The sequence below is a fragment of the Alligator mississippiensis genome, chromosome 3 (genome assembly GCF_030867095.1).
Source record: "Alligator mississippiensis isolate rAllMis1 chromosome 3, rAllMis1, whole genome shotgun sequence".
Lineage (NCBI taxonomy): Eukaryota > Metazoa > Chordata > Crocodylia > Alligatoridae > Alligator > Alligator mississippiensis.
In genome coordinates this window covers 72,733,381-72,757,916 of record NC_081826.1, presented here as the reverse complement: position 1 = coordinate 72,757,916, position 24,536 = coordinate 72,733,381, and the positions used below count along the sequence as shown (strand labels likewise).

General features: G+C 41.5%; 1 protein-coding gene across 1 annotated transcript in view; it reads left to right on the top strand.

Moving 5' to 3' along the window:
• Window positions 1-24,536, top strand: part of RP1 (RP1 axonemal microtubule associated) — a 354,720-nt gene that overhangs the window by 107,538 nt on the left and 222,646 nt on the right. Inside the window, exons 7-16 of the mRNA XM_059724092.1 lie at window positions 524-656; window positions 8,709-8,860; window positions 9,438-9,516; window positions 13,385-13,460; window positions 15,846-15,922; window positions 16,023-16,054; window positions 16,235-16,364; window positions 20,276-20,379; window positions 22,325-22,498; window positions 23,387-23,599. Coding sequence (XP_059580075.1) covers window positions 524-656; window positions 8,709-8,860; window positions 9,438-9,516; window positions 13,385-13,460; window positions 15,846-15,922; window positions 16,023-16,054; window positions 16,235-16,364; window positions 20,276-20,379; window positions 22,325-22,498; window positions 23,387-23,599 — 1,170 coding nt within the window. The remainder of the gene's footprint in view (window positions 1-523; window positions 657-8,708; window positions 8,861-9,437; window positions 9,517-13,384; window positions 13,461-15,845; window positions 15,923-16,022; window positions 16,055-16,234; window positions 16,365-20,275; window positions 20,380-22,324; window positions 22,499-23,386; window positions 23,600-24,536) is intronic.

The following is a 24,536-nucleotide window of genomic DNA, read 5'->3' as shown; positions in this document are numbered from 1 at the left end:
TGACTTGGAGCAAAGACTCAACCCAGGTTAGGGAGTAGTGGGCAGAGGTTGCTTTATGCTACCTTGGCATCTTCTTAATTGTTGGTGTCAGGGCTAGTACATCTTTCATTGTAAATTAGAACAGTCCATGGACTACAGCAATACAGAGCCACATCAGACAGATGCCTATAAATAACCTGGCTCTTTCCCTTCCACTGCTGTCATGTTATAACTCACCCTTGACTTGTTTCTTATTAGAAATTGCACTGATGCCATCCCTGCCTCATGTCTTCACTGGCCCTATTGGTTTAATGGCCCCCTTATGTCATAAGAGGTGTAAAAGGGCCATGCCAGGAAGCAGAATCTGGAATCTTACTTTATCTGATGACTGAAAATTAAGTCACAATTTGATTTAAGCCTTGACCTTGCAATCACGCAGGCTATGCCAAAAATCTGTACCCAAGTAAAACCCCATTGCCTTCAGTAGGAGTCTAGGAGCTCCTGCACAGAGCTGGTTGGGACTTAAATATCATTGTTATTTTAGGTGCAATTACTGAATGTTCAGTCAGGGGAACAGTTTTCTTTCCTTGTCCACCGGTGGCTGGCGCAGGACCAGGATGACAGTGAAATCTCTCGGGAGCTTCCTGTTTTGCGACAGGGTCAGCCTGTTCTTCCAGGTAGGTGAACTAAAACACCAGACACATTAGGCCCCCAGGTGCTACCAAATGACTTCAGTGTATTGATTGCTTTTCATTAATGACCTCTTAGATTTAGCAGCTGTAGTGGTTTTTTTTTAATCCATTCTTTCCTTTTGTGGTGATTGGACATGTGGGGTCCCAAATGGTCAAGTGTAAAATAAGGCGAACTACAAAATCTTTGCTCAAAGGCTTTAAAAGTCCCTTAAAAATTAGTCTTGTTTTATTGTTATAAGTGAGATACTGACATCCTTGTTTACTTTTCATGTGGAAACATGCAGAATTGTGAGTAAATCTCACAGGCATTGGTTCTTATAAAAACTGTGAAACAAGAAATGTATAACTCTTGATTCCATCACACGTGAGAGAGATCACAGGTGGCTATAGATACCACAGGAATTGTGTTTTTGTAAATATACAGTATGTCTTGACTAATAGCATTGCTGCTTTTTTCCTCTTCCTGTTACCTGCAGCTAAAGAATAGATGCACTATACTTACACAGAGCTATGCTAGCATGTTTTAATACATTCATAAATTTAAATGGATCTGTTGCTGACTGGCATAGATTGCGGGGAGTAGGAGATGATGAAATGAAGGACAGGGAGCATGTTGATGAGAGAGTGGACTGGGAACATAGGACTGAGTAGCAGGAAGGCGTGCTATTTATATGATTAACCTCTGGAAAAAGGAAGAGAAAGCACATGTACTGGAGGACTCTTGTATTCTCATAGATAAAATAAATTATTGCTACTTTTGAGGAAGAAGAGAATGGGCAGTGGGGGGGGAAGAAGTTCTCTGCCTTTAATTCACAACACATACAGATGTCAGACCTTAATGGCTGAGGGCACATTAAGTGGGAAGGCTAGTCAACATTAACCATGCTCCTGCACTATCCTGTAACAACAGACAGTAGTGTAACTAAAGGGAGGTGACCAGGACAGCAGACATGGGCACCAGCTTGCCAAGGCCACTACAGCTGTCAGCCAGCTATCGCAGCCCCATGCTCAGCCACCATTAAGGGCAAAGAACTGCCCTATTATATATTAGAATAAGTGTAGGCACTACCAATCTTAAATCCACTCTCCCAAATTCAGACACATTATGTTTGCTCCTTCATTGCCCTTACTTCAATCATGATTTAGTGTCCCTCTACTTATCATTAGGGTGGGGAAAAGTGATGCAAGATAAAAGCAAAGTATTTGTGACGGAGAGAGCCAGGGATCCTGGTTTTCTCTATTTAAAAATTGAAAATTCTGTGATACAAAAAAATCACACATTCTGTGATTAAAAAATCCACAATTAAAATGAAATGCCGCTATATATATATATATAGGTGTCAGTTGAATACAACGTTTTATTGATATATTTACAATTTTAAAGCAACTTGGAAGCCTACCAGTGCCTCAATCACTAAAGTAAAATAAATTCTAAACTCCTGTATATTTTGGCATTTGATTTAGGGTTTTTTATCATGGAAAATCAGAGCTACCCCCACCCCCTTTGCTCCCTAGGACATGGGTGCAACTGCAGTTGTCCCCCCTGCTGCTTTGTGGCACTGAGCAGCCCTGATATGCAGGTCCCTGCCCCTGCCATTGCCCCTCACTCCCCACCCACGCCTCCCTGCTCTCCAGTACTGTGGGAGGATGGCCTCCAGCTGCTAGGGCTACAGGGCCAGGGACCCAGGTCTGCAGCCCCCTGCTTCCTGCAACAGTGCCTGAACCCTGACTGCAGCCCATGGGAAGTGGTAGCTGCTCTGGCCCCAGCAGGGAGCAGAGCCAAGCTCCCCCTTCCTAACAGGAGGCACAGCGGGAGCAGAGCCCATGGTTGAGGCAGGTGTGGGCTGCCTGCTGCAAGCTCAAGTTCCCTTCCCTGCTGCCCTCCCTTGGGACCTCCGCAGCCCAGAGGGTGGGACATGGCTTGACAGTTCCAAGATCAGGGCCACATCTATGAGCCCCACGCCACCCTGGTGAGGCACCTCCTGGTGGCCTGGCACCAGCAGCAAGGAATTGTGCCTCGTGCTAATGCCAGGTGGGCAGGAGGCACCTTGCCATGGCAGCACAGGCCGCACAGCAGCAGCACTGAGCTTCCCCGCCCAGCTGTGCCAGGTCCCATCCGCTGGGCCATGGAAGGCCCATGGGGAGGGTAGCAGGATAGGGAGCCACAGCCTGCCCCCAGCCTGTGCACAGATCTTGGGGGCATGTACCCCTCATGCCCTCCAATGGAGTGTACACAGCAGCGGGGAGCTGCCCCCACTTGCCCCCAGTTGAGTTGCCTGTGGCCCATCCCACTCCCCACCAGGGTCCTGCAGCCATGAATGGCTCTGGGCCCTGAGCCCCATGCACTTCCCCAGCTGGGCAGCAGCCTCAGTCCGAGCCCTGCCCAACTCCCTTCCTCCCTATGGGGGCCTCAACTGCTCCCACCAGACTTATGTGCAGGGAGCTGCTCTCCACGCTGCCTGGTGGCCATATGCATGTGTACATGCACGCATGCAACTGGCACCCCCTGCCTGATCGCCCTTCTCCCTCTCCCCCATCCCCCAGCTGGCTGAAACTCTGCCAGCCTGCAAGGGAAAACCCACCCTTACCTTCATTTTCTCCTTTAAAGGCAAAAATCTGGGTATTTCTCCTTAAAACGAGACAATCTGAGTTTTTCTCCTTAATATGTGAAAATCCAGGTTTTACCATGCTTTTCTGTCATGAACAGAAAACCCGGATCCCTAGCGATAGCTATGCACATCTGGTTAATGGTATGTTATGCACATCTGGTTAATGGTATGTTGTTTTGTTGTTAAATAAAACATGCGAAAGGCCCCTTTCTCACAAGTTAGATCTCTCTTTCTCCCCCTATTGATTTCTACAGATTTTGTGATCTCGTTTTCAGCTTCCTCCTTCTGTATAGATGTGCAGTTCATTTATGAAACATAAGAGAGAAAGATCTTTGCTGTCAAATAATCTTGCCTTAGGACATAGACACACACTTAAAGTACCATTTCATGCTACATTTTGTGGTTGGCAGTCTCTCCTTCTCAAATAAGAGGGAAAAGCAGAGTCTAAGAGTACCAACCAGGGTATAAGAACAGTCATGCCGGGACACAGAATCATATTTAATTTGGACTTTGCAAGCCACTTTCATGCCACTGTTGTGTTTATGCAGGGAAGAGAGAGAGAGAGAACAGTTATTAATTTGAGAGAAAATAGTTTGATAAAAGAATAAGTGACTAGATCTAGGCTCAGTATGAAAGGGAGATGAGGACTAGGGCTGTGCAAAATGGCAATGTTTAATTTCAATTTCAGATTTACCATTTTGAAGGGACAGTGTTTCATTTCACTGTTTCAAAGCACTGTTCTGTTTCATTTCACCGAAACTGTTTCATTGTTTCAACACTGTTTTGACGCATGTCGGCGTTTTGCCCATAAGGTATAATGGGGAATCACGAAAATGCCTATAACTATGTCATTTCTTGCCTGATTTGGATGAACATAGCAGGGTGGTAGCCCCTTCTGAGGCCATGAAGCATGTCAGGTTTCAAGGAGATAGGTGCAGGAGTTTCTGGGAAACTGCACCTCAAACTTGTCAGAGCAAAACTCATGTCACTTGTAAGTGTGAAGGCACAGGAAGATGAAAACAACAGGAATGGTATCTGCTGTTGCGGCCACGAGGTCTGCCAAGTTTCAAGTAGATAAGTGCAGGGGCTTCTGGGAAACAGCACCTCAAATTCTTGAAAGCAAAACTCGTGTCACTTGTGAGTGTGAAGGCACAGTGAGATGAAAACAGCAGGAATGCTAGCCCCTTCTGAGACCCAAAAGTCTGCCAAGTTTCAAGGAGATAGGTTTGGGGATTTCTGGGAAACTACACCTCAAACTGTTCAGAGCAAAACTCATGACGTGTGATTGTGAAGGCACAGGGGGATGAAAACAGAAGGGATGCTAGCCCCTTCTGAGGCCATGAAGCTTGCCAGCTTTCAAGGAGATGGGTACAGAGGTTTCTGGGAAACTGTACTTTGTCATGGAGTAGGGTCCCTAGAGATGGCCATGATACCCCTAGGGCCCTGTGACCGTGCCAGCCCCACCCTGCAGGTGCCTTTTTTTCTCACCTGCCACCACATGTTGTTAGAAAAGATAATAGATAGGGAGGCTGCCCTTGAGCTTCAGCTCAGTCACGGTCCTAACAGACCCCACTAAACCCTGAAGGTTCTTGCACCCCTTGATGGGACCCACTCTAAGTAGGTGCCTCAAAGGGATGCCTGAAGCCTTATGGGCAAGATGCGTGGCTCCAACCATCTTGCCCCATGCCTTCCAGATAGTATATCAATATTGTCCCTGTAATGAGGTCTCAGTCTCACTCTACCTTCTATTGTTGCTGGGCTCTCTATGCCCCTGTCGCTGCACCCTCACTGGTGCTGGGGCCTCTACAGAACACAGTAGTGTGCCCCAATGATGTCTCCTCCTCCCCTACAGCCATAAGGGGACCACTTTAAATAACAACAGGAAAGCAGCACAGTAGCACTAGTATCTCAGGTAGCCAAACTGGCATAGAGCCTTTCTTTCCTTTCCTGCAGGAGCTTCTTATCCAGCAGCTGCCAGAGAGCTCTCCCTGCCAGCCCCAGCCCTGGGGCTTAGATGTGCCCAGGGCCCTGTCTCCTTCTGGTCAGTTTACTGGGAACAGGTGCTAGGGATGTAGGTTGTAGCCATGTTGGTCTAAGGACATGGCAGACAAGGTTCTTCGGGTCAATCTGGTATCTTCAAGTAGACCAACACAGGCAAGAAACCCAGTCAGCGAAAATGGAAATGAAGGCATGAGGGTGGGGGGAAAGGGGATGTAACAGATAAAAGTGGAGAGGTACCTAGGGAGTCAGATGTCCAGCAGGTTGTAGTGTGTCATAAATCCAATATCTATATTGAGTCCATGAGTTTCTGTACCTAAGAGGTTGATTAAGTGGAGTTCATAGTCTCGTCTGTGAAAAGCAGTTTGTAAATTCCCTTTGTGCAGATTTTGGGGGAGGAATAAATTCAAAAGAGTGGATTAGGAAAGGGTATTAGGGTATTTCGGAAAGGATTGGATCCCACTTGCTAGAAACAGACTAGCAAGTAGGAAGTGAGAGCCTTCCTGATGCTCCTGATGCTGCTGGAGGACACAGCTCAGTCAGCTGACAAAGGCACAGCTGACAAAGCTCATTTCAAACAATGCTTTTATGCTCCTTCTCTGTCTCTCCCCCAGGACACTGGGATTGGAAGGGACCTCAGGGAAGGATCACAGTCACTGGCCAGCTACACAGTCAATATCAGAGCAATCCTTCCCCCCTCTTCCCCTTCCCTCTCCCTAGTTTGAATTTCCCTGCAAGACCAGTTTTGAAACTCAAAATTTTTTAAACATTTCGAGTGCCCTCATTTCATTTCGAAGCTGTTTCGAAGCCTTGTGTTTTGTTTCGGTTTTGGTGTTTTGAGCTCAAAACACGTCGAAACACCTTCTCAACGAAATGTCCATTGAAATTTTGCACAGTCCTAATGAGGACCAGAAACTCTTCAACTCTGTTTTCATTCATTTTTCAGGTTTAGGCTTTTTCTGGGTAACAGCTTTTCCAATTCACAGAATAACCCTCTAAATTCCATAAAACCCATGTGAACTGTTAAATAGTATAATATATGCTGACTTGGTACCCCATGGTCCTGACTTTCAGCAGGCCCAAGCACCCTCAGCTCCCTTTGACATTTTGCCTGTGCAACTATAACCTCTCTCCTTGTGAATCTGCATTATGACACCATCTTAAATTACATAATCACATACTATTTTCTTCCTGTGCCATTAGAGCTGAGGATATACCTTGCATTACTTTGTGAATAAAGCATTGCTGTGCAACAGTGAAGGCTGTTGTCTATAGGATCACTGTCTTTTTGGTTGTAGAATTTGGAAAGTGTGTTAGTGTATAAGACTCGGGATTGTGAGATGGAAATGGATAAATTAAGACAGTTCAGAGCTTTCTTAGAGAACAGATTCTAGCCCTGTCTCTGCTGTAGAGTTCGTGTGATACTGGGCATTTTGTCCCACCTAGGTGTTGGGAAGATAATATTTCTGAAGCGCTTGGAGATGAGCTGATGTAATAGTTTCTCCTTTTCAGAGCAAGGTTTGAATAGCATATGTATGTGAGTCATGGACTACAAAATGCTGGATGGCAGGTTATTGAATGAGCACAATCCTTTACTTGCTCTGAAAAAGGCAGGGATACTTTGGCAAAAGTAGAAAATGATTACATAATTTAGTGGGGGACATCTTTTTTGGTAAGTGTGCCACAAATTTAGTCCTGCACCCTTTACAAGAGCCTTTCCAATCCCCTTCCCCTGCCCAATCAACTGTGCTGCTTCCTGCTCCTTGCCTTGTGCTCCTTGCCCCTCATCTGCTCTGCTTTCTGCCTTCTGCCCCATCTGCTATTGCATGCGCTACCCCTTTCATGATCTGCTGTGTGTCATACAGAGAGGCTGTTCGTGCCAACTGTGGCGCGTCACAGGCTTGCTACCCCTGATGTAATTAAAGATTCTTCTCATGCATTAGGTGGCAAACATAAGATGCCCAGGTTAGCTTATTCAGGGATTTTTTTTTAACTTTTTAGCACTCAAGTTATCAATCTTAACTGTGTTCCTGAAATGTATTTCTTGCTTGTGTTATTAGAATAAAGTATGTCTTTCTAATCTGATTTTCTAATCTGGATGTTGCTTCTATGGGACGGGTTTTGTGTAGGATAAAAGAAGGTTTCACAAATGTAGATGTATTTGCAAGTCTGGCCACTAGGGATTTAGAAATACCAGACCCACCAGCTTCTAAGAAACTTCAATATATGTATTAAAAAAGTCTAGACTTTTTATTTATTTATTTATTTGAATCTGTGTCCTTTTTACTTTCAGCAGGATCCTACAAAGTGCAAGCCTATGGCTAGAGAGAGTTATCAAAGTATATCATCATTTGTTAAAAAACTTTAAGGGATAGAGTAAGGAGACCCAGTTTGGTTAATAGCCTGGTGGTCTGGGGATGTGGGAGAAATTTCTTCTCTGCTTTATTTGGAACAGGCACTTGAACTTGGGTCTCTTGCATCTCAGGTAGATGTCCCAATCACTGAGCTAATGACAGTCGGTCTCTTTGCCACCTCTTCTCCGTCCCCTGCCACTGCCCGACCAAATCCATATTTAATTAGGGAAAAAAGGTATGGATCAAGCAACCAGGAGCTGATCCAGTTTAAATGGAAGCACAAGCAAAAGCAAATCAAATTATAAGGGTTTAAATTTAAGGGTGTTAATTCTAACCATGGAATGTATTGTTTTCCTATATAGTTTGGATTCCTGAACAATACAACTCTGTGCTTTCATTTCAAGTTTCTTTTAAGTTAATCTAATTCTAAATTATCTGTGCACCTCATATTTGTGGCTTTTTTTCCTTCTCAGTCACAATTGCACATCTTTTATCTTTTTTTAACAGATGAATTACAGCTTTATATTCCCAGCCTTACTTCAAGTTTGTGTCCTGAACACAACTTTTGTTTTATCTTTTTTGTGCATTTTGTGTGAATACCAAAAGATTTAACAATTTTATTTTTTAATCCTTAGCTCCATAGTTTACAAAATGATTGAAGAAGCCATCAAAGGGTTGATGACAGCTTCTATCTAGTATGCTTTTGGTGCAACAGCTTATATTGACCCTGATCTTGGATTTGCATTGTCTGTTTCTCCTTTCTATAATGACTATAAATGATGCTCCAGGACAAAGACACACTGCCGTGCATTCAGAGCAGATCTCCTATTTGCATTCCCCACTGTGACAACCTGGGGTAAACAACATGCACACAAAATCAAAACAAGTTTGTGTATCATCTTTTTTTTTAATACTGAATGGAATATTTGGGAACTGAAAAGTATGTGATGGCTGATCCTTGATGCAGATGAATTTAGACTGTATTGTCAGTCTGCATTACAACAAGATGTGGTTTAACGTCTCAGAGATTAATATAATTATAAGTCTGTCATTTGTTTTATTTTATTTTTTGCTAGTGACTGTCTATGAGGTGCACGTGATAACAGGAGAGCTTTGGAATGCTGGAACAGAAGCTGATGTGTATATTTCCATCTATGGGGAAAACGGTGATACAGGATCAAGACAGCTACGAAGGTCAAAGAAACCCACAAAGTTTTTAAAAGGACAAGTGAGTGACAGATCTTCCTGATCTGTTCATCTGTCCTATCTAATTCTCTTCCATGTAAGACTATCTATGGCTAAGGTGCTAGCTTTACTAAAAAAGGTCATTAATATCCAGCCAAGTTCCCCTGCATAATTATTGACATTTTTGGGGAGAAGTTTTTAAAATATAGTTATTAGATATGAAAACTTCAGGGTGTTAGTTAAAACAGTTAAGAAAAGAAAAATAATATATAAAATACGTTATTAACTGTGGTTCTAATACTGAAACATATTGCAATCTGTGGTCACATTATTAATTAAATTAAGGTCAGTTTCTACTCACTTTACTCATTTGCCCATTGTTTTGAAACGGATCACTCCTGTAAGCAAAGCAATCCAGATTAGTTCTTTAATCATATTGTTCTAGGGAATTACTTTTGGTCATCTCTTTTGACATTACTGTACGTTATTTCATAGCATACGAGGAAACTCATGCTTCATGGTAGAGAATCAGACAGGTCTTACATTGTAGATGTTATGGGTCCTAGGGATGGTGATTCTTATTTAGTAGATCTAATTGCACTTTTGTGGGTTGATTGCAGACTGACATCTTTCCACTGGAGGCTGTACACCTTGGAAAGTTGTACAAGATTGTTATAGGACACAATGGACTTGGATCAGGTCAGGAATTTCTATGTATACTTTTCAAATATTGAACACACATTTCTTCAGTTTTTCTTGAAATAGAGGAAGCATTTGTAAAATACAGATTTCCCTCGATGTATGTGGGTTCTTTATATGCGAATTTGCTTCTATACAACGAGCATATTTAGATCCATAATTTGTTATATGAGAGGTAAAATCGCTCTTATGCGATCACCATAGATGCCCCCCCACTCAAGCAGGTAAGTCTGTGGGGGAAGGGGAAAGGGCAGTGGCCCCACTCACCCCAGCCCTGGCTGCAGCAGTCCCAGGAGCAGCCGACACCAGCTGCCTGCACCAGGGCACAGCACAGCCCAAGAGCAGAGGTGAGTGGGCACAGGCGGAGCATGGTGCAGCCCAGTGGTTGCAGAAAGCTGGCAGTGGCCGCTCCTGGGGCTGCTGCAGCCAGGGCTGGGGTGAGTGTTGCTCTGTTCCCTCTGGTTTGCTGCCTTGATCAGCCCCAGGAGTGGCACCCCTCCCCCTACCCCTTCACTAGTCCCTCCCTCCCTCCCTCCCTCACCGCCATGGGAACCTATCCCTATTTGTTACATTGTAAAGTGGGTTCACTTTATGTGAATTTGATTTATGCGCCGTTCTGCAGGAACACGTGTACAGCATAAATCGAGGGAAACCTGTATTGATATAAAATAATAGGACAATGGTATTTTAGAGTTGGGAAACCAAGACTTGCAGGAATATCAGCTATTAAATTGGCATAGTCATGTTCTGTTACCGTCACATATTTCAAGCAATCTGTCTTAACCACCATTTCATTCCACATAATTGTATAAAATTAAAAATGTAAATGAAAAAATACTGAATATTACAGTTTTGTCATTCCAGAATAACATTCTTTGTTTTTCTTTCCCGCACTATTGGGTTTTGAATATTTCATTGTACTGTCTGTATTCTGGGTGAGAGAGTCTAGCACAGTGTACTCAATTTATCTTCATTATTAATTGTACTGAGGTAGTGCCTAGAAGCTGCAATCAGGGATTTGCTGAGCTGTATTATGCTGGATACTGTACATACACTTAATGGAAAGACGGCATATGCTCCAAATTGCTTACACTTGTGAAATTTAGATTGATCTGATCTTAGACATTGTGCACTGTAGCAGATCAGTGTAAACTGGGAGTGTCTCCATGCGCAATTATGGCACCTGAATAAACTGCAAAGCTAATTGCTCCTGAGTTGATTACTCCTGGGAGTGCCATTTGCATGTGTGCCCAGGAACAATTAACTTTGTAGCAATAATCTCCGGAGTTTATTTAGGTATATCATGTAGAGCCCATGTGGAGCAGCCCCAGCTTGCAGGGGGCCATGGGGGTCAGCCTGCCAGCCTGGGGCTGCTACCTCTGGCTCAGTGTACTGCAGTGGGGCCAGATAAGTCATGAGGGAGCTTTAGTGTAGGGCTAGCCAACAGACAGACCCTACACTGAAGCACCATTGTAACCCAGCCAGCCAGGCAGTGTCTACACATACGATGCCATGGAGTTTTTTACTCTGCAGCAGGATAGTACTTGTATTTATAAGTACAGGCAGTCCTCAGACTTGCAATAAAATTGGTTCCTAAACACCTTGTCTTAAATTGAAATGTTGCCACTTGGAACCAATTTTTTCATAAGAAACAATGTTATAAGTGGGGGATTGGTTCCTGAACCAAAGCCTGATACCCTATTTTCACCAAAAATACCCCAGAACGTTGTACTCGATCAATTATAGATGAGTAATATAGCTATATTAATATATTTATATTGTAAATAGCAATCATATTGATTTGGAAGGACTTTTTAAAGGTGACTTTGCTGGACTTTTTGAAAGGCTCTTGGTTGGACATTTTGAAGGGTTCTTGGCTGGAGTTTTCTCAGGAGCCTTGTCTGCAGGTTTTTCTGGAGTCTTGTCTGCTTTCTTAAAGAAAGTATCCAAGAAAGTTTGGACAGATGTTCTCCAGGGAGATGACTGATGCAGTGAACTTTTTCGCTGGTGTGGCATCGCATTGGATTAAGCGTTGTAAAGTTGAATCTGATGTCATAATGTTGAAACAGGGTGTCAATTTATAAACGTTGTAAGTGCAAAATGTTGTAACTTGAAATGTTGTAAGTCAAGGACTGCCTGTACTATCCTCCTGCAGAGTAAATTAGTTTATTCCAGCCTAATAGGGGTGCATTTATAGACACCAAAACATTTACTGCTCAGCTAAGTAGTCTACTGTGCAGCGAACATCTCATGTAGACATGCCTACTTGGTGAGAGAGTAATGTCTTAAACAGGTATCAGCATATTCTCTCTTGTTATTTTAGCTATTGGCCATAATACAGTTAATGCTCCCCTTTCTCTATCTTCCTGCCCATGTGACATCCCAGCTTCTCTATACATGGAAGGGAAGAAGAGGCACATCTCCCACATAGCCTAACCCTTTGTAGCTCTCTCTAGTTGGAGGCTGGTAACCTTTTAGGGGTGAAAGGATGAACCAATCAAGATGTCTTTCTCCGCAGAACTTGTTTTAGTTTTGCTCCTAGATTTTCACGTAGAAGGCTGAGAGCCAGAGACTTTGGACCGCATTCATGTGTTCTAGATCTTTTCTTTGCTGCTACTAAGCTTCTGGGAAAGGACTTGGTTAGTAAAAAATAGTTCCTGCTGAACCAAGTGTCAGCTGAAGAGGAACATACTGAACAACCAACCATTCCTATAGCCTGCTCCTTTCCTATGGAGACATAGGAATCAGATGGTTGGGAGGGAAAGCAGCCTAAGAAAATCCAGGCCACCTGCCAAGGGCGTTTTTTAAAAGGCAATCTGAACCTTTATTAAGAAAATTCCTCTTCTGAGAAACTAAATAGTAATACTCCAGTAGTGCCTAGAAGTTCCAGCCAGAGTTGTGGTCCCATTGTGTTAAGTCTGTATAAATACACTGCGAGAGGGTCTCTGTCTCAGACAGCTTACAATATAAATAAACAATTTATCCCAAACATACCAACTGCAATGCTGATCCACTTGTACTTTGTTTCTCAGAAATGAATGCCCATTATATTCTGATTTTTAAAAAAACACTATAACAAGTCTTTATTGTAGGCCCTTGTAATGATGAGCTGCATTCCCAGCGGTATGCCAAAACCAATAGTGACAAACAATCAACTTTCTTCTGTTTTGCACAAACCAGTACACTCTATTAGCATAGGTAGTTGTGTGTACCCTTAGACTAGTTAATGATTACTATGTCAATTTCTTGATTTAAAAAAAAAAAAAAAATTCCATAAGAGTAAAATACCTCTTACAATATATAGCCACCAAGCAAAATTGTAATATTGAACCCTGTGAACTTGCAAGGGATGGGCAATACTTTTGCTGGCAATGATAATTCTTAAGCTGTTGGGAGTACTTTAGCTGTACAGTATCCCAAACAAGGAGAGGTCCAACTGTATCGATTTTGGATCAAAAATATATTCATAAAATTACAAGTTAATCTTTTTAAAAAATGGAGAAAAAAACATTAAAATTAAGACTTCAAATGAAAGGAATAAGCAGCACTGTTGACTTCTGTTGCTTCTTGCATATTACTTTAAATTGGGAGTTTTTAAAGTGGTTCACTTCTTTACAACGGAGAGAATCCTAATATATTTGCAGTAAGCTTGTTGATGCACCTATGAAAAATAGAATGAATCCCTGCATAGTTCTGACTTTCACTTACGTTGTAACTTATTGAGCTGGTTTCTGATTTAAATTGGTTTTACAGTGATGTAGATCTGTTTAAATTCAGTGAGGTGGTTGAAGCTGTCATAATTCCAAATGTATGAATGATTTACAATAAATTTTGTTTCAGGGGGTTTTTTTTAATGTTTTTGTCTTAGGAAATGGATGGTTTCTGGACAAGATTATAGTCAAAGATCCTGTCACTGACTTGGATCATGCTTTTCTATGTCACAGGTTAGTGGTTTCAGATAGGTTATGTTTATAGCTTCTTTTCTGATACTCCCACTCATGTATGGTTTGTCCCCTCAGACGTGAATTGAAACTATTCGATTCCTCTTACATAATTTAGCAAACAGCTATCAGTTAGGTAGCAGTTTTTGGTCACTTCAGAACTGTGCTGCATTTGAACCACTGACCATGCTATTTAAAAGTCTACATAATATCTTTTCTATCCCATGCCGCTTGAAATCTTTGGGAATTACTTGTTGGTCTATTCCTCCCTAATATCAAAGGCAAAACTTTTCAGAGGAGCAGGTTGCTTTCTAGGCATTAGAAAGCAGCCCTGGCCAGTGGCTCTCCCCTGCCTCCTGCCACAAGGCTCAGCAATGTGGGGCCGGTAGAGATGCTTGGAGTGCAGCCCCACAGCTTTCCTGGGGATACGTGCTCCCGGATCTGCACACAGGATGACAGGAGGCTGCCACTGCTGCCTAGGACCAGTGGTAGCACCAGTCTTCCTGGCGCTTAGTGACGGCTGTGGGCTGCACCCAGCACTGGTCCCAAGTGGCAGCAGCAGCCTCCTGTCATCTCAAGCGCAGATCCAGGGGCCCGCACCCCCAGGAAGAGTCCAGCACAACCCCACAGCCCACTCGGGGGTGCGGGTCCCCAGATCTGCATGCAGGATGACAGGAGGCTGCCGCTGCCCCCAAGTGACATGGGTTTTGCTTTTAGCAGTTTGAGATGCAGTTTCCCAGAAAACCCATGAAACTTGTCAGGCTTCATGCCCTCAGAAGGGGCTACCATCTGAATCAGACAAGAAATGACAAAGTTATAGGCATTTTCATGATTCCCCATTATAGCCTATGGGTGAAATGTCGAAACCTGTTGAAAGAGTGAAACAGTTTCAACGAAATGAAACAGAACGGTGATTTGAAACTAAATGAAATGATGAAACGAAACACTCCCTCTGAAACAGCAAAACAGAAGTGGAAACGCAACTGTGCTGTTTCGCACAGCCCTCGCATCTGTATGCAGGTGCTTGAGCCCTCTAGGGCTCTGCCCATCTGTGAGGCTTGGAGACAGCTAGAAGCAATGATCAGCTAATGAGAGTGGAGCCACAAAGAGACTTAAGAACTCCAGGAGGCAAGGAGAGAAGTCCTGAGCTAAAATTGCTCTGTTCTCCTAGTGTCCAGAAAGGACAGAGGGTGTGGTATAAAACTGGCCTGAGGAACTGAAAATGGAGCTGAGTCCCCTGTTTGAGGCGGCAGGATAACATATGATCTTGTACTATTACAACATATGATCTTGTACCATTCAAGGCAGGCTTTGTCATCTCATTCAGTGGACTGAAGATCAGGTTATGTGTTCTTAAGATACACACATCACTAATGTATAACTGAGCACCTGCCTTTTCTGCCCGTCACGACTTGTCACTGAGAAGCAGCAGAATTTGACTCAATTCCATTTTTTCTTCTGATTTTTCTAGTAGTCTTTTCTGCTCTGAATCTACTACTCCAAGGCTCTTTTTTTTCACAATTGTATCTACTGTCAATTAATTTACAAACGTTTATGTAAATTTGAGGAGTTAGGAAAGTCTGGTCACATATGAATCTACCTACAGCTTGTCAGTGGCACCTCTATTCTAGTTTCTTCTTTTACCAAGTGAATAAATAACTTCCTAAAACAGCTTTGAGTGAGTGATGCACACACTAAAATTGATTTATGTTTGAATAAGGGCTTTCCGCCTAACAGATACAGCACCGCATCTTTGCCTGACCTAATTTTAAATCCATATTGTAGATGAACTGCTACAAAGAGGTCTTGAAATATAAAGCTAGTTTCATAAATAATTTAGGAAGAATTCAAATCTACTTCACAGAGGAAAATACAATGTGCATGCTAGCTCTTGTTAGAGCCTGATGTCCCTTTTTGTTTGCATCATTTCTACAATAGGAGAAATACAAGGAGAATATAGTATATGTTGTTATTAAAGGCATTGTTCCTACCATGGAGGGTGTGATAAGACAGGAGAATTTGAGAATCTAACCAATTTGGATTTTGAAGTGGCTTTCTTGGAGCAAGCTAAGCAGACACTGTAGCCATTGGGTCCACTATTACTGATCTCTGACCTAGCATTCCTAGTTAAGCCTCCCCATTCATTGTGCTGGCTTTGGTTCTCAGGCCTCAATCCAGGAAAGCTCTTAAGTATGCATTTCACTTAATGTCATGCAGTCCTATTGCCATGACGCTCTCTCATGCCTAAAGCTACACATATACTTAAGTGGTTTGCAGATTCAGGACATTAGTGCAAAATTCATTAAACTGCTACATATAAACAATGTGTCTAAAATATTGGTGGATTTGGGTATCAAGACTAAATTGCTATGTGTTCTGTTTTCCTAGATGGCTAGATCATGGGGAGGATGATGGTAAAATTGTAAGAGAACTGAATGGGGCAGACACTAGCACCTTCTCAGCAAGTAAGCATGAAGCAAGAGAAGATAATCTGACATCATTGCAACTGTGCCAAAACCAGTCAGGATACTGTATAAACTAATCATATTCTCTTTATCTCTCCAGGGCAAGAACTGGAACTCAGGAGAGAGGAAACTGTAAAGACTCTTTAAATTTTGTTTTTTAAAAACTGATTAAACAATATTCAGACTGTTCTATAGAGAAAATCAGATCAATAATTCTTATATATATGTAGATGCCTCTTTTTATCTTCTCATGCAGTCTCTTTTCTTTTATTCCTTCTTTCCCCTTTGTATCCCTTTTTAAAATGAAAACAGTGGGCTGCTGAAAGATGGAAGTTTCAGAAAGGCAACACGCTTCAGTTCTACAGCAGGCTTACCCATGGCTTCATACGCCTCAGTCCAGATGGCACAGTCGATGCACTTGGTGACAAGAAGGACAAATATGGTAAAATACTTGTCAGATTGTGGTGTGTGGGTGAATGGCACAAGGCAAGAGAGCTTCATCAGCTCACTGTAGTTTTTATCTGTAAGATTTAAAAAGGATTCTAATGGGAATGGGTAAATAGAACCACAAATATTTTTTTTAAGACATTAGTATCTTTAAATGGGTTCAAAACTGCCAATATATTTTTTTGTAAAGGAAGATCCTAGGAAGCAACTTCTGTTTGGTTTTCTTTTAAAGCAGGATCAATTCTCACATACAACTTTAACCATGCAGAATGTGGTCAGTCATTATAGGAGTGGAAAACCCCCTTTCAAAAGTGGAATTGGTAATTAGGAAAGTATGTGCCCCAAACACCATTTAATCTCTACCAGTATCATTTCCATCTGGTCTAACTGAGCTTCTATCAACTAAATATTCTCAAACTCCAAAGCCCATCTACCAAAAAAGAGGTGCCTGCCTGTATCATATGGGTTTGACAAAATGAGGTGCAGAGCCTTTTGCCATCTACAGGATGAGGGTGCAACTCAGCTTTCCCAGTTGCTGACACATGGTCTGACAGAATGGTAACTTATAGGACATGTTGGAGAGGGCAGTTTAGGGCAATGAGAAATTTCTCAGCAATTCCCTTGGGCACTTTTCTGAAAAATTGCAGTGGAAAAAAAACCAAATTCCTCAAATCTTTTCTGTCCAGGACCTTGTACAGGTGGATCAGTAATATCGCATAGGCATAGCAAATGGGTTTTACTTTTATTTTTGGAAAGATCCCCTGTCAATTATCGTGCTTGGCCTTCTTGTTCAATTATTCAGTGACTCAGAACATTGAATTACTTAACTCTCTAAGTATCGTTTTACCATTTCGGAGAATTCCAAATGCCTAAAAGCATTTACCCAGCATGAATGTGTCTTGGAAATCCCACAAGGAGCTTCATCCTAGGATCACAAACTGAGAACTACCAAGGCAAAAAACCCAAAATAAACTTTCTCCTTGTGTGAACCCAATACAGACTTCAAGACTGTACTGAGTCAACACACAAATCTGTTCAATTTTTATTGCTGTATTTTTGGCTGATGGATTATATCTGATTCCATTTCACAGGATAACACAGAGTTCATAATCACTTTGCACACAAAATCCAAATTTGCACTTCAGGCTGCTACCCATCTTGCATCTATGCAAACTTTTTGTTCTATACATGAATAGATTTCAAACAGTACAGTTTAAACATGTGAATATGTTTGTTTTTAATCAGTTTCTCTAGTTTAATTTCACACATTGGAAGTAAAAGTGTAACACAGGTCACACTGATTCTGTCTGATTTAAAGAACAATATTACCAGCTTTTGTGCAATTATACATTTGTTGTACCTGTACATAAAACTACCATAAATATTCATTTATATGACTATGTAGATGTTTTCGTAGTGTTGAGGTGATGTTGTCGCCATGATGATCCAGGAGATGTTTGAAAGGCAAGAAATCTTGAGGTGATATCCTTTAGTGGACCAACTTTATGGTTGGTATAAACACAAGCAAGCTTTCTGGCATCACAGTTCCTAGTACCACAGCTTTCTGATAGTCACAGCTCATGCCTCATTTAGATGCTTAACAGGGGGCTGTGGGCAAACCAGGGTAAGCTAAAGATCAATATGATCTCAAGAACAAATATGTGTAAATGGCCCAGGAATAAAAAAATGTAAGATTCTGATTCTAGTCCACTAATAGGAAGAATGAGGGCATGTTTAGTTTTAAGGGGAAGATTAGTAAATTTCTGAATGGCTGGGGATAGACATTACACATAAACCAGTTTAAGTGATCAGAAACTGATTTAAACCTGTAACAGAACAGATGTTCTGTGTGCATAAACAGTGTTTCAGTTTGAGAAAACCCTGGTTGAATGTAGTATCAGACTTAACTGATTTGGCTCAAACCAGTTTATGCAATGTCTGTCCCAGACCCCCAGACTAAATAAGCCCAGTTCCCTCAGTCTAGTGTAGATCTATGTAGATCCACTGCTTTCAATGGGGTGACTGCCATTTACACTGGCTGAGGAGTTGGCTAATGGATTTTTAATTTTTAGGACTTTTTTGCCCTAATAAGAAACAAGTAGAGAAGAGCCTGAATGATTTGATTCTAGCACTTAAGAACACTTCCAGCATGCAACATTAATTGATCTATTTAGAACAATCGTTTAATTAGATATCCAGCCTTGCCTCACTGAATAAATGCATATAATTTTCAACAAGTAAACAGCAGGCTGAAACAGATCTTTTTCATTATGAATGAAAAAAAGAATTGGCTAATGGACAGAAATCTATGGGCGAGATTGTGCCATCCTTACTCATACTGACTATTATCCTGCATTTCAAGCAAGCCCATTAGTGTGTCAGAATAGGCCTATGGGAGAGCAATAACACAGTGGAATTACACCAGAGATTAATTTGACTTCTTAGATTCATTGATAGCAATGGGAGCTGGATGCATTTAGAGAAAGCAGAGCATGATTTATGGATTTACTTATCCTGCAGTATTGCTTAGATGTACCCATTAAGAAACAGAGCTTCCATGTGCTAAACACCTTTGTACCCTTTCCTGTAAGAAGCACAGTACAGAGTAATTGGGATTGTTTGATCTGGAGAGGAAAAAACAGAGGATTTTTCTAACTATCTTGAAGTAGAAAAAGGATGATGATGGATTGTTCTCTATGTTCATTGGGAATAGGACAAGAAGTAATGGGCTTAAAGTGACACAGAGTTAGTTATATATTCAAAGTTCCTCTGAATATATAACTAACTCTGAGGGTGGTTAGGCTATCTAGAGAGATGGGTAGAATCTCTGTCACAGGGAGTTTGTGGTCAGGTACAGACATTACACTTTACTGATATAAGTGATCGGAAACCAGTCTATACCCACAACAGAACAGAAATTTAGTGTGCAGAGGCTGGTTTAAAAATGGCAGAACCCTGTCTAAGATTTTCACCTTCACTCCCCTGCACGGCCCACCACCCCCCAAAGGGCAAACGTATGTTCTGTTTGCTACCGATCTAAACTACACCACTTATAGAAAAGTGTGTAACTTAGAGCATTTTCACCTTGGACTTTTTGAAAGTCTGTATGTTTAGGACAGACGGATACTTGGCTGGGATGGTTTAGATATGGATGATCCCGTTCTGAACTAGGATCATTTGAACTAAGTGAATCCTGAGGACCCTTTCTCACCTATTTTCTATGACTCTATGAACCCTTGAGAATAGACTGTTTTCTACATAATACCAATAGTTACCACAAATCCCTAGTTCATTTAAAGGAATGTCTAGGCTGGGCCAGACAGCAGTCTTCTCTACCATGCTGTATTGCTCTGCCCACATCACTTTCTGAACTGGAAGGCATGTATTTGCAGTTGCATTGCATGGTGCTGTGGGAAAGTTGGTTAGCCTGCCTGCAGCACTGTGTACTTCCAGTTTAGAAATTAATGCATGAGGAGGAATGTGGCATATGTAAAGGTCTGGCATGGTAAGCTATTGGGTGGTCATTCCCTTTTTAAGGTACCAAATAGTTTTTCTTGTGGAGTTATGTTTTATTGTTGCCTTTGGTTTGATTTCTTTTTTTCCCCTTTTTCTTTTATAAATATTTTTTTCACACAAAGAAGTTTGTTTCTTGCTGTTAGCTCTTAGGGTTTTCTTTCACAAACCTAAGGAATGGACAGCTGCGCCTTCATAAGCTCTCCCAGATGGAGGGAGGGAAAATCCAGTGATTACAGTTCATAATTTGTTACTTTTGTTTTATTAATGAACATTTAATTTAGGCTCTAACCTGCCATATAACATCTTTGTAAAATGAGAAGTCATTAATCAGTTTTTAAATAAAGAAATAGGATTGAATATTTTCATTATATTTTCCCCCAAACTCCTTAGGTCTTTTTGATGTAACCATCAAAGGGAGAAACACACATGTATTTTGCAGTCATCAAATGCCACACCTTGCACTTGCTCTGGACAATGGCTGTGTCACTGGAATGGTATGAAATTACCTCTTGCTTTTAATTGCTTCACAGTATTTTATCTTATTAAATAAAATAAGTAGACAGTACTTTCAATTAGAGATGGAGCCAAGCAGCAAAGGTTCAACTTAGAGTTTCAATTTGCCAAAGTTTAGGTAACTTATAGATTCAGGATTTAGTTTACAGTTCATCACTTCTTGAGAAGGATTTGGTTTATGAAAACTAGAACTGAGATCTGTGCTTTTGCTCTTTGTACCAACCTTTCAAATGCTAACGACATATCTGGCATGGCCTAACATATCCTTTCTTTGGATGACTGTTGGTGCTAATGGCTAGTTGTAAACTTCCATTTATTTTCCTATTGTTTTCTGTAAATCACCTGCCTTTTAAGAGCTTGTTGGATTGTTCCCAGCCTTATTTGATCCTTTCCTCTTTTGTCCCCTCCCTTTATACTCAGAATTGCTTCTCTTTCTCAGCTCTTGTAACATATCACAATGCAAATAGAGTTATGGAAGCTGGTTCTTTTTGATAGAACTGTTTTATAGAGGATGGAAAAAGCAGTGTTTCATTTTCCCTAATTTAAATAGTGACTTAAATGGTAGAGCAAACCCTGCTCCTTTTTATATATAATGCACATTAGCTACAATGGAGACAGTGACACCGTATAGTACTGGGGCTTTATCTGGGAATAGCTTCAAAATTCAGAGCAAACTGTCCAACCATCTTCCAATACTTTCTAGTATTCCTGTTCCTTGAAATGACTCCGATAGGTGAAACATTTTCTATCTTTTTACTGACTTCAATGCAATAAATATCTTTACATTTAGGGGACGGGTTGTGCACCTGCGTACCAGATTTCTTTTTCTAGTTCTGCCTAAATCACCTTTTTACCATAGGCAAGCCACAATTTACAAACTCTGTATTGCCCCCTTCATGGAAATCTGTGAACTTTAATTAATATGTAAAGCTGTTTGAAATCTTGAAAAGAAACATAATGTGTATATGCAAAGTGTCACTGAAATGAAAAAGGTTATTATAAATTTTATATTTAATTAGAGCTCTAATGGTTATTTGGCTCTAGTTCACAGCCACTTCTAAAATCTATTTGATGGCTTCGTTTATTCCTGAAGTCTACAATTAGAGCTGGTTGAAATTTTGTTTTTGAATGAAAAGCTTTTACCTAAAAAAAAAAAAAAGGGCCTATTTTGAAAGCAAACACAGAAATGACTTCTAAAATGTTGTTTTCTTGTGAAAACTGGTGTAATCCAAATGTTTTAAAGACAGTATTAGCCATGCACTGGCATTTTCCATTTATTTCAACCCCAATTTTCAGTAAATGAAAGAAACTTAATAATGCTCTAGATAAAAGAAAAATGACAAGGGGACATATATTTTGTATACAATGTCTTTCATTTGAAATGATTCCAACATAATTTCACAGTCTGAATGAGCAAATATGTATAGGGAATCTGATTCATCCTTGTGGATCCCATTGCTGCTTTCTCTAGGCATTCAGGCAGGGGGAACTTTATTCAGTGGGAACATTGGGGGACCACAGTGGTGCAGCTGGTAGAGGGCAGCAGGGAGGTATCTGAGTCAGCGCACTGTTTCTCGGCCGCAGCAACTGATTCCAGGCTACTCAGGGGGGTAAAATACCCACTTGTAATAGCTGTTATATTCAAGATAAGCTGCTTCTATTTTCTGGATTTTCATGTAGTGCACCGTTTCAGTATACATTTTTCAGAATTATTGCAGTTTCCAAAAGCATATTTGAAAACAGCATAAGTACATTTCCATTTAGGTTGATTTCCATTGTTAACACCAGTATATTGATAAATTATTTGCTCATGGAAATTAGTGATATATAAACAGAAGTCATGTCACTGGTCTGTGTTTCAGATTACATCATGTCAGATAGTTCATATGATTGATTTTCCTGCTTTTTCCTGCTTTTATGTGTTAGGACAATAGTGAGAATCTCTGTGAGCTACAGGTCCACCTTTGGCCAAACCACTGTGCCGTTCTGGAATCAGGCAGGAATCCGGGGGACACAGTCACATTCAATCTTCAAGGCAAAGTAGCTGACAAAGTGTCAAGCTACACAGGACTCTCAAAAGAATTTGTTGTTCATGTTAAGGTAAGATGGGAGGAGGGTGGAAAGAGAATAATGAACCGAGTATGTATTTCATGTGAAGTCGATGCTGTTTGAAAACTGAAGCAGAGATCTCCTCACACTAGGTGGAGCTACAGACTGCAGGTACAGTTCAACAGCGAGATGTCACTGTACAAATCCTGTAGAAGTTTTTTCTTTAATGATTTGCTTAGAGAAATCTAAAGTGAATATGAGACTACTGTGGCTTGTGTTGGCAAAGGTCACTGGGTCTTACTTCAGTGATGTGACATAGAAAGGAAAGATGAATCGGTGAAATAATAAGAGAACTTTTCAAAAGCAGGGCAGCACATCTAAAACAGCTGGATGAAGAACTGTGTGTATAATTTGAAGCATATACAAATAGCCTAACCTGCTGCAACTCCTTTCCTTTGAATATATGTTACCTTGCTGAATAAGAGAAAGTAGGACGAGCAACAGACTGATTGAGCATTAAAAATTAATGCTAGGGACCAGGTCCAGATTAATGCATAGGCAAATTAGGCACACGCCTAGGGCCCTAAGTGAAGAAAGGGCCCAGTTGTGCTTATTTTACATATTATAACTATTGAGTGAAAAAAAAAAAAAAAAGTAGGGGCCCATGAGTTTGTTTGCCTAGGGCCCTGCTAAAGACTTCTACAGAGGCTAGTAGCTGGATGGGAGACAGAACATGACAAGACTGAAGGAACACTTAAATTACTTGTGATTTACCTGTTTTTTACTGATCACCTTTTTAAAATTAAAGCACTTGTGGTGGTTTAAAATAGTATCTTGTCCTTTAGTTATTGCCTTAAACACACTACTTTGAAATGGTGGATTTTATTGAAGTGAGAAGTAGTGCTATTTATATATATATCTTTGTTTCTCGGTTTAAAGGGAGTGTTTCACAATGGTGCTATCATTCTGCTTACCACAAGTCTCTGCCAGGCTCTCTGCCTTAGATCTGATGGGAGTTGCAATGGAGTAGGAAAGCAGTCTGAAGAATCCTATTGGAAAGTGCATAAAATCAGCTCGGGGGTTTATATGTTTGAGTGTGTAAAAAACCCAGGAACGTATCTCAGGATCAAGGATGGTCAATGTAATGGAAAAGTAAGCAGTTCTTGTTTATATTTTCTTCAGCAAATGTTCAAGTAAATTGTCAGAGAGAGGAGAAAAAGTGACTTTTAAACATTTCCTAACATTAGGGAAAGGGACAAAAATTTGAAAAAATATTATTCATGATTTGTGCTTTTCAAAACATCCTTCATATACCCATGGGGAGTTGGGAAAATATAGTGAGATGTGCTGTGGCATGTGTGATTTATGGTTGATTTTAATATGCTTATGTTGTATTGTTAAAACCTTTGACACAAGTGCATTAAAAATGTTTTAAAAATGTCGTGTTTGGGTTACAATCATAGAGAAGTAGGGCTGGAAGGGACCTTCAGAGGTCATCTAGTCCTGAGGCAGGATCATTCCTATCCAAACCTTTCTATACAAATCCATTATCTAGCACAGGGGTACTTAGGAAGGTCACAGGGGGTATGCGTGGGTGGGTGGGCTGGTGGGGATGGAGTGCACCCTGGAGTGCGGTAGTGGCATCTTCCCTGGCACCTTTGCCTCTTACCCAGGGGAGGGGGGTGCACGAGGCACTGCTGACCCCGCATAGCACATTGCAGCGCCTCCCTGCCCCGCACCCCAGCTTGCTCTCCTGCTTGGTCACTGGGCTGCTGCCCTTAGCCAATAGCTGGCAGCAGTCATGTGCAAGTTCTCCCCGTTTGGCCCCTCCTCCCAGTGCTGCCACTACATGCACCCCAGGAGGGCATGGGGGCGTATGTGTCTATGGGGCAATGTGAGGCAAGCTGGGGCTGGGCCACACTGTGCTCGGGGCAGGCAGTGGTGATACTGGGATGAGGGTTGGAGGGACTATGGTGAATTCTGAAGTGCCTGCAGTGCCCCCGTAGACCACCTGCCAGCACCACTGCCACTTGCCCTGCACGCAGCCTGGCCCAACTCCCCCACTGGGAAGAGCCTGGCACTGTCCCAG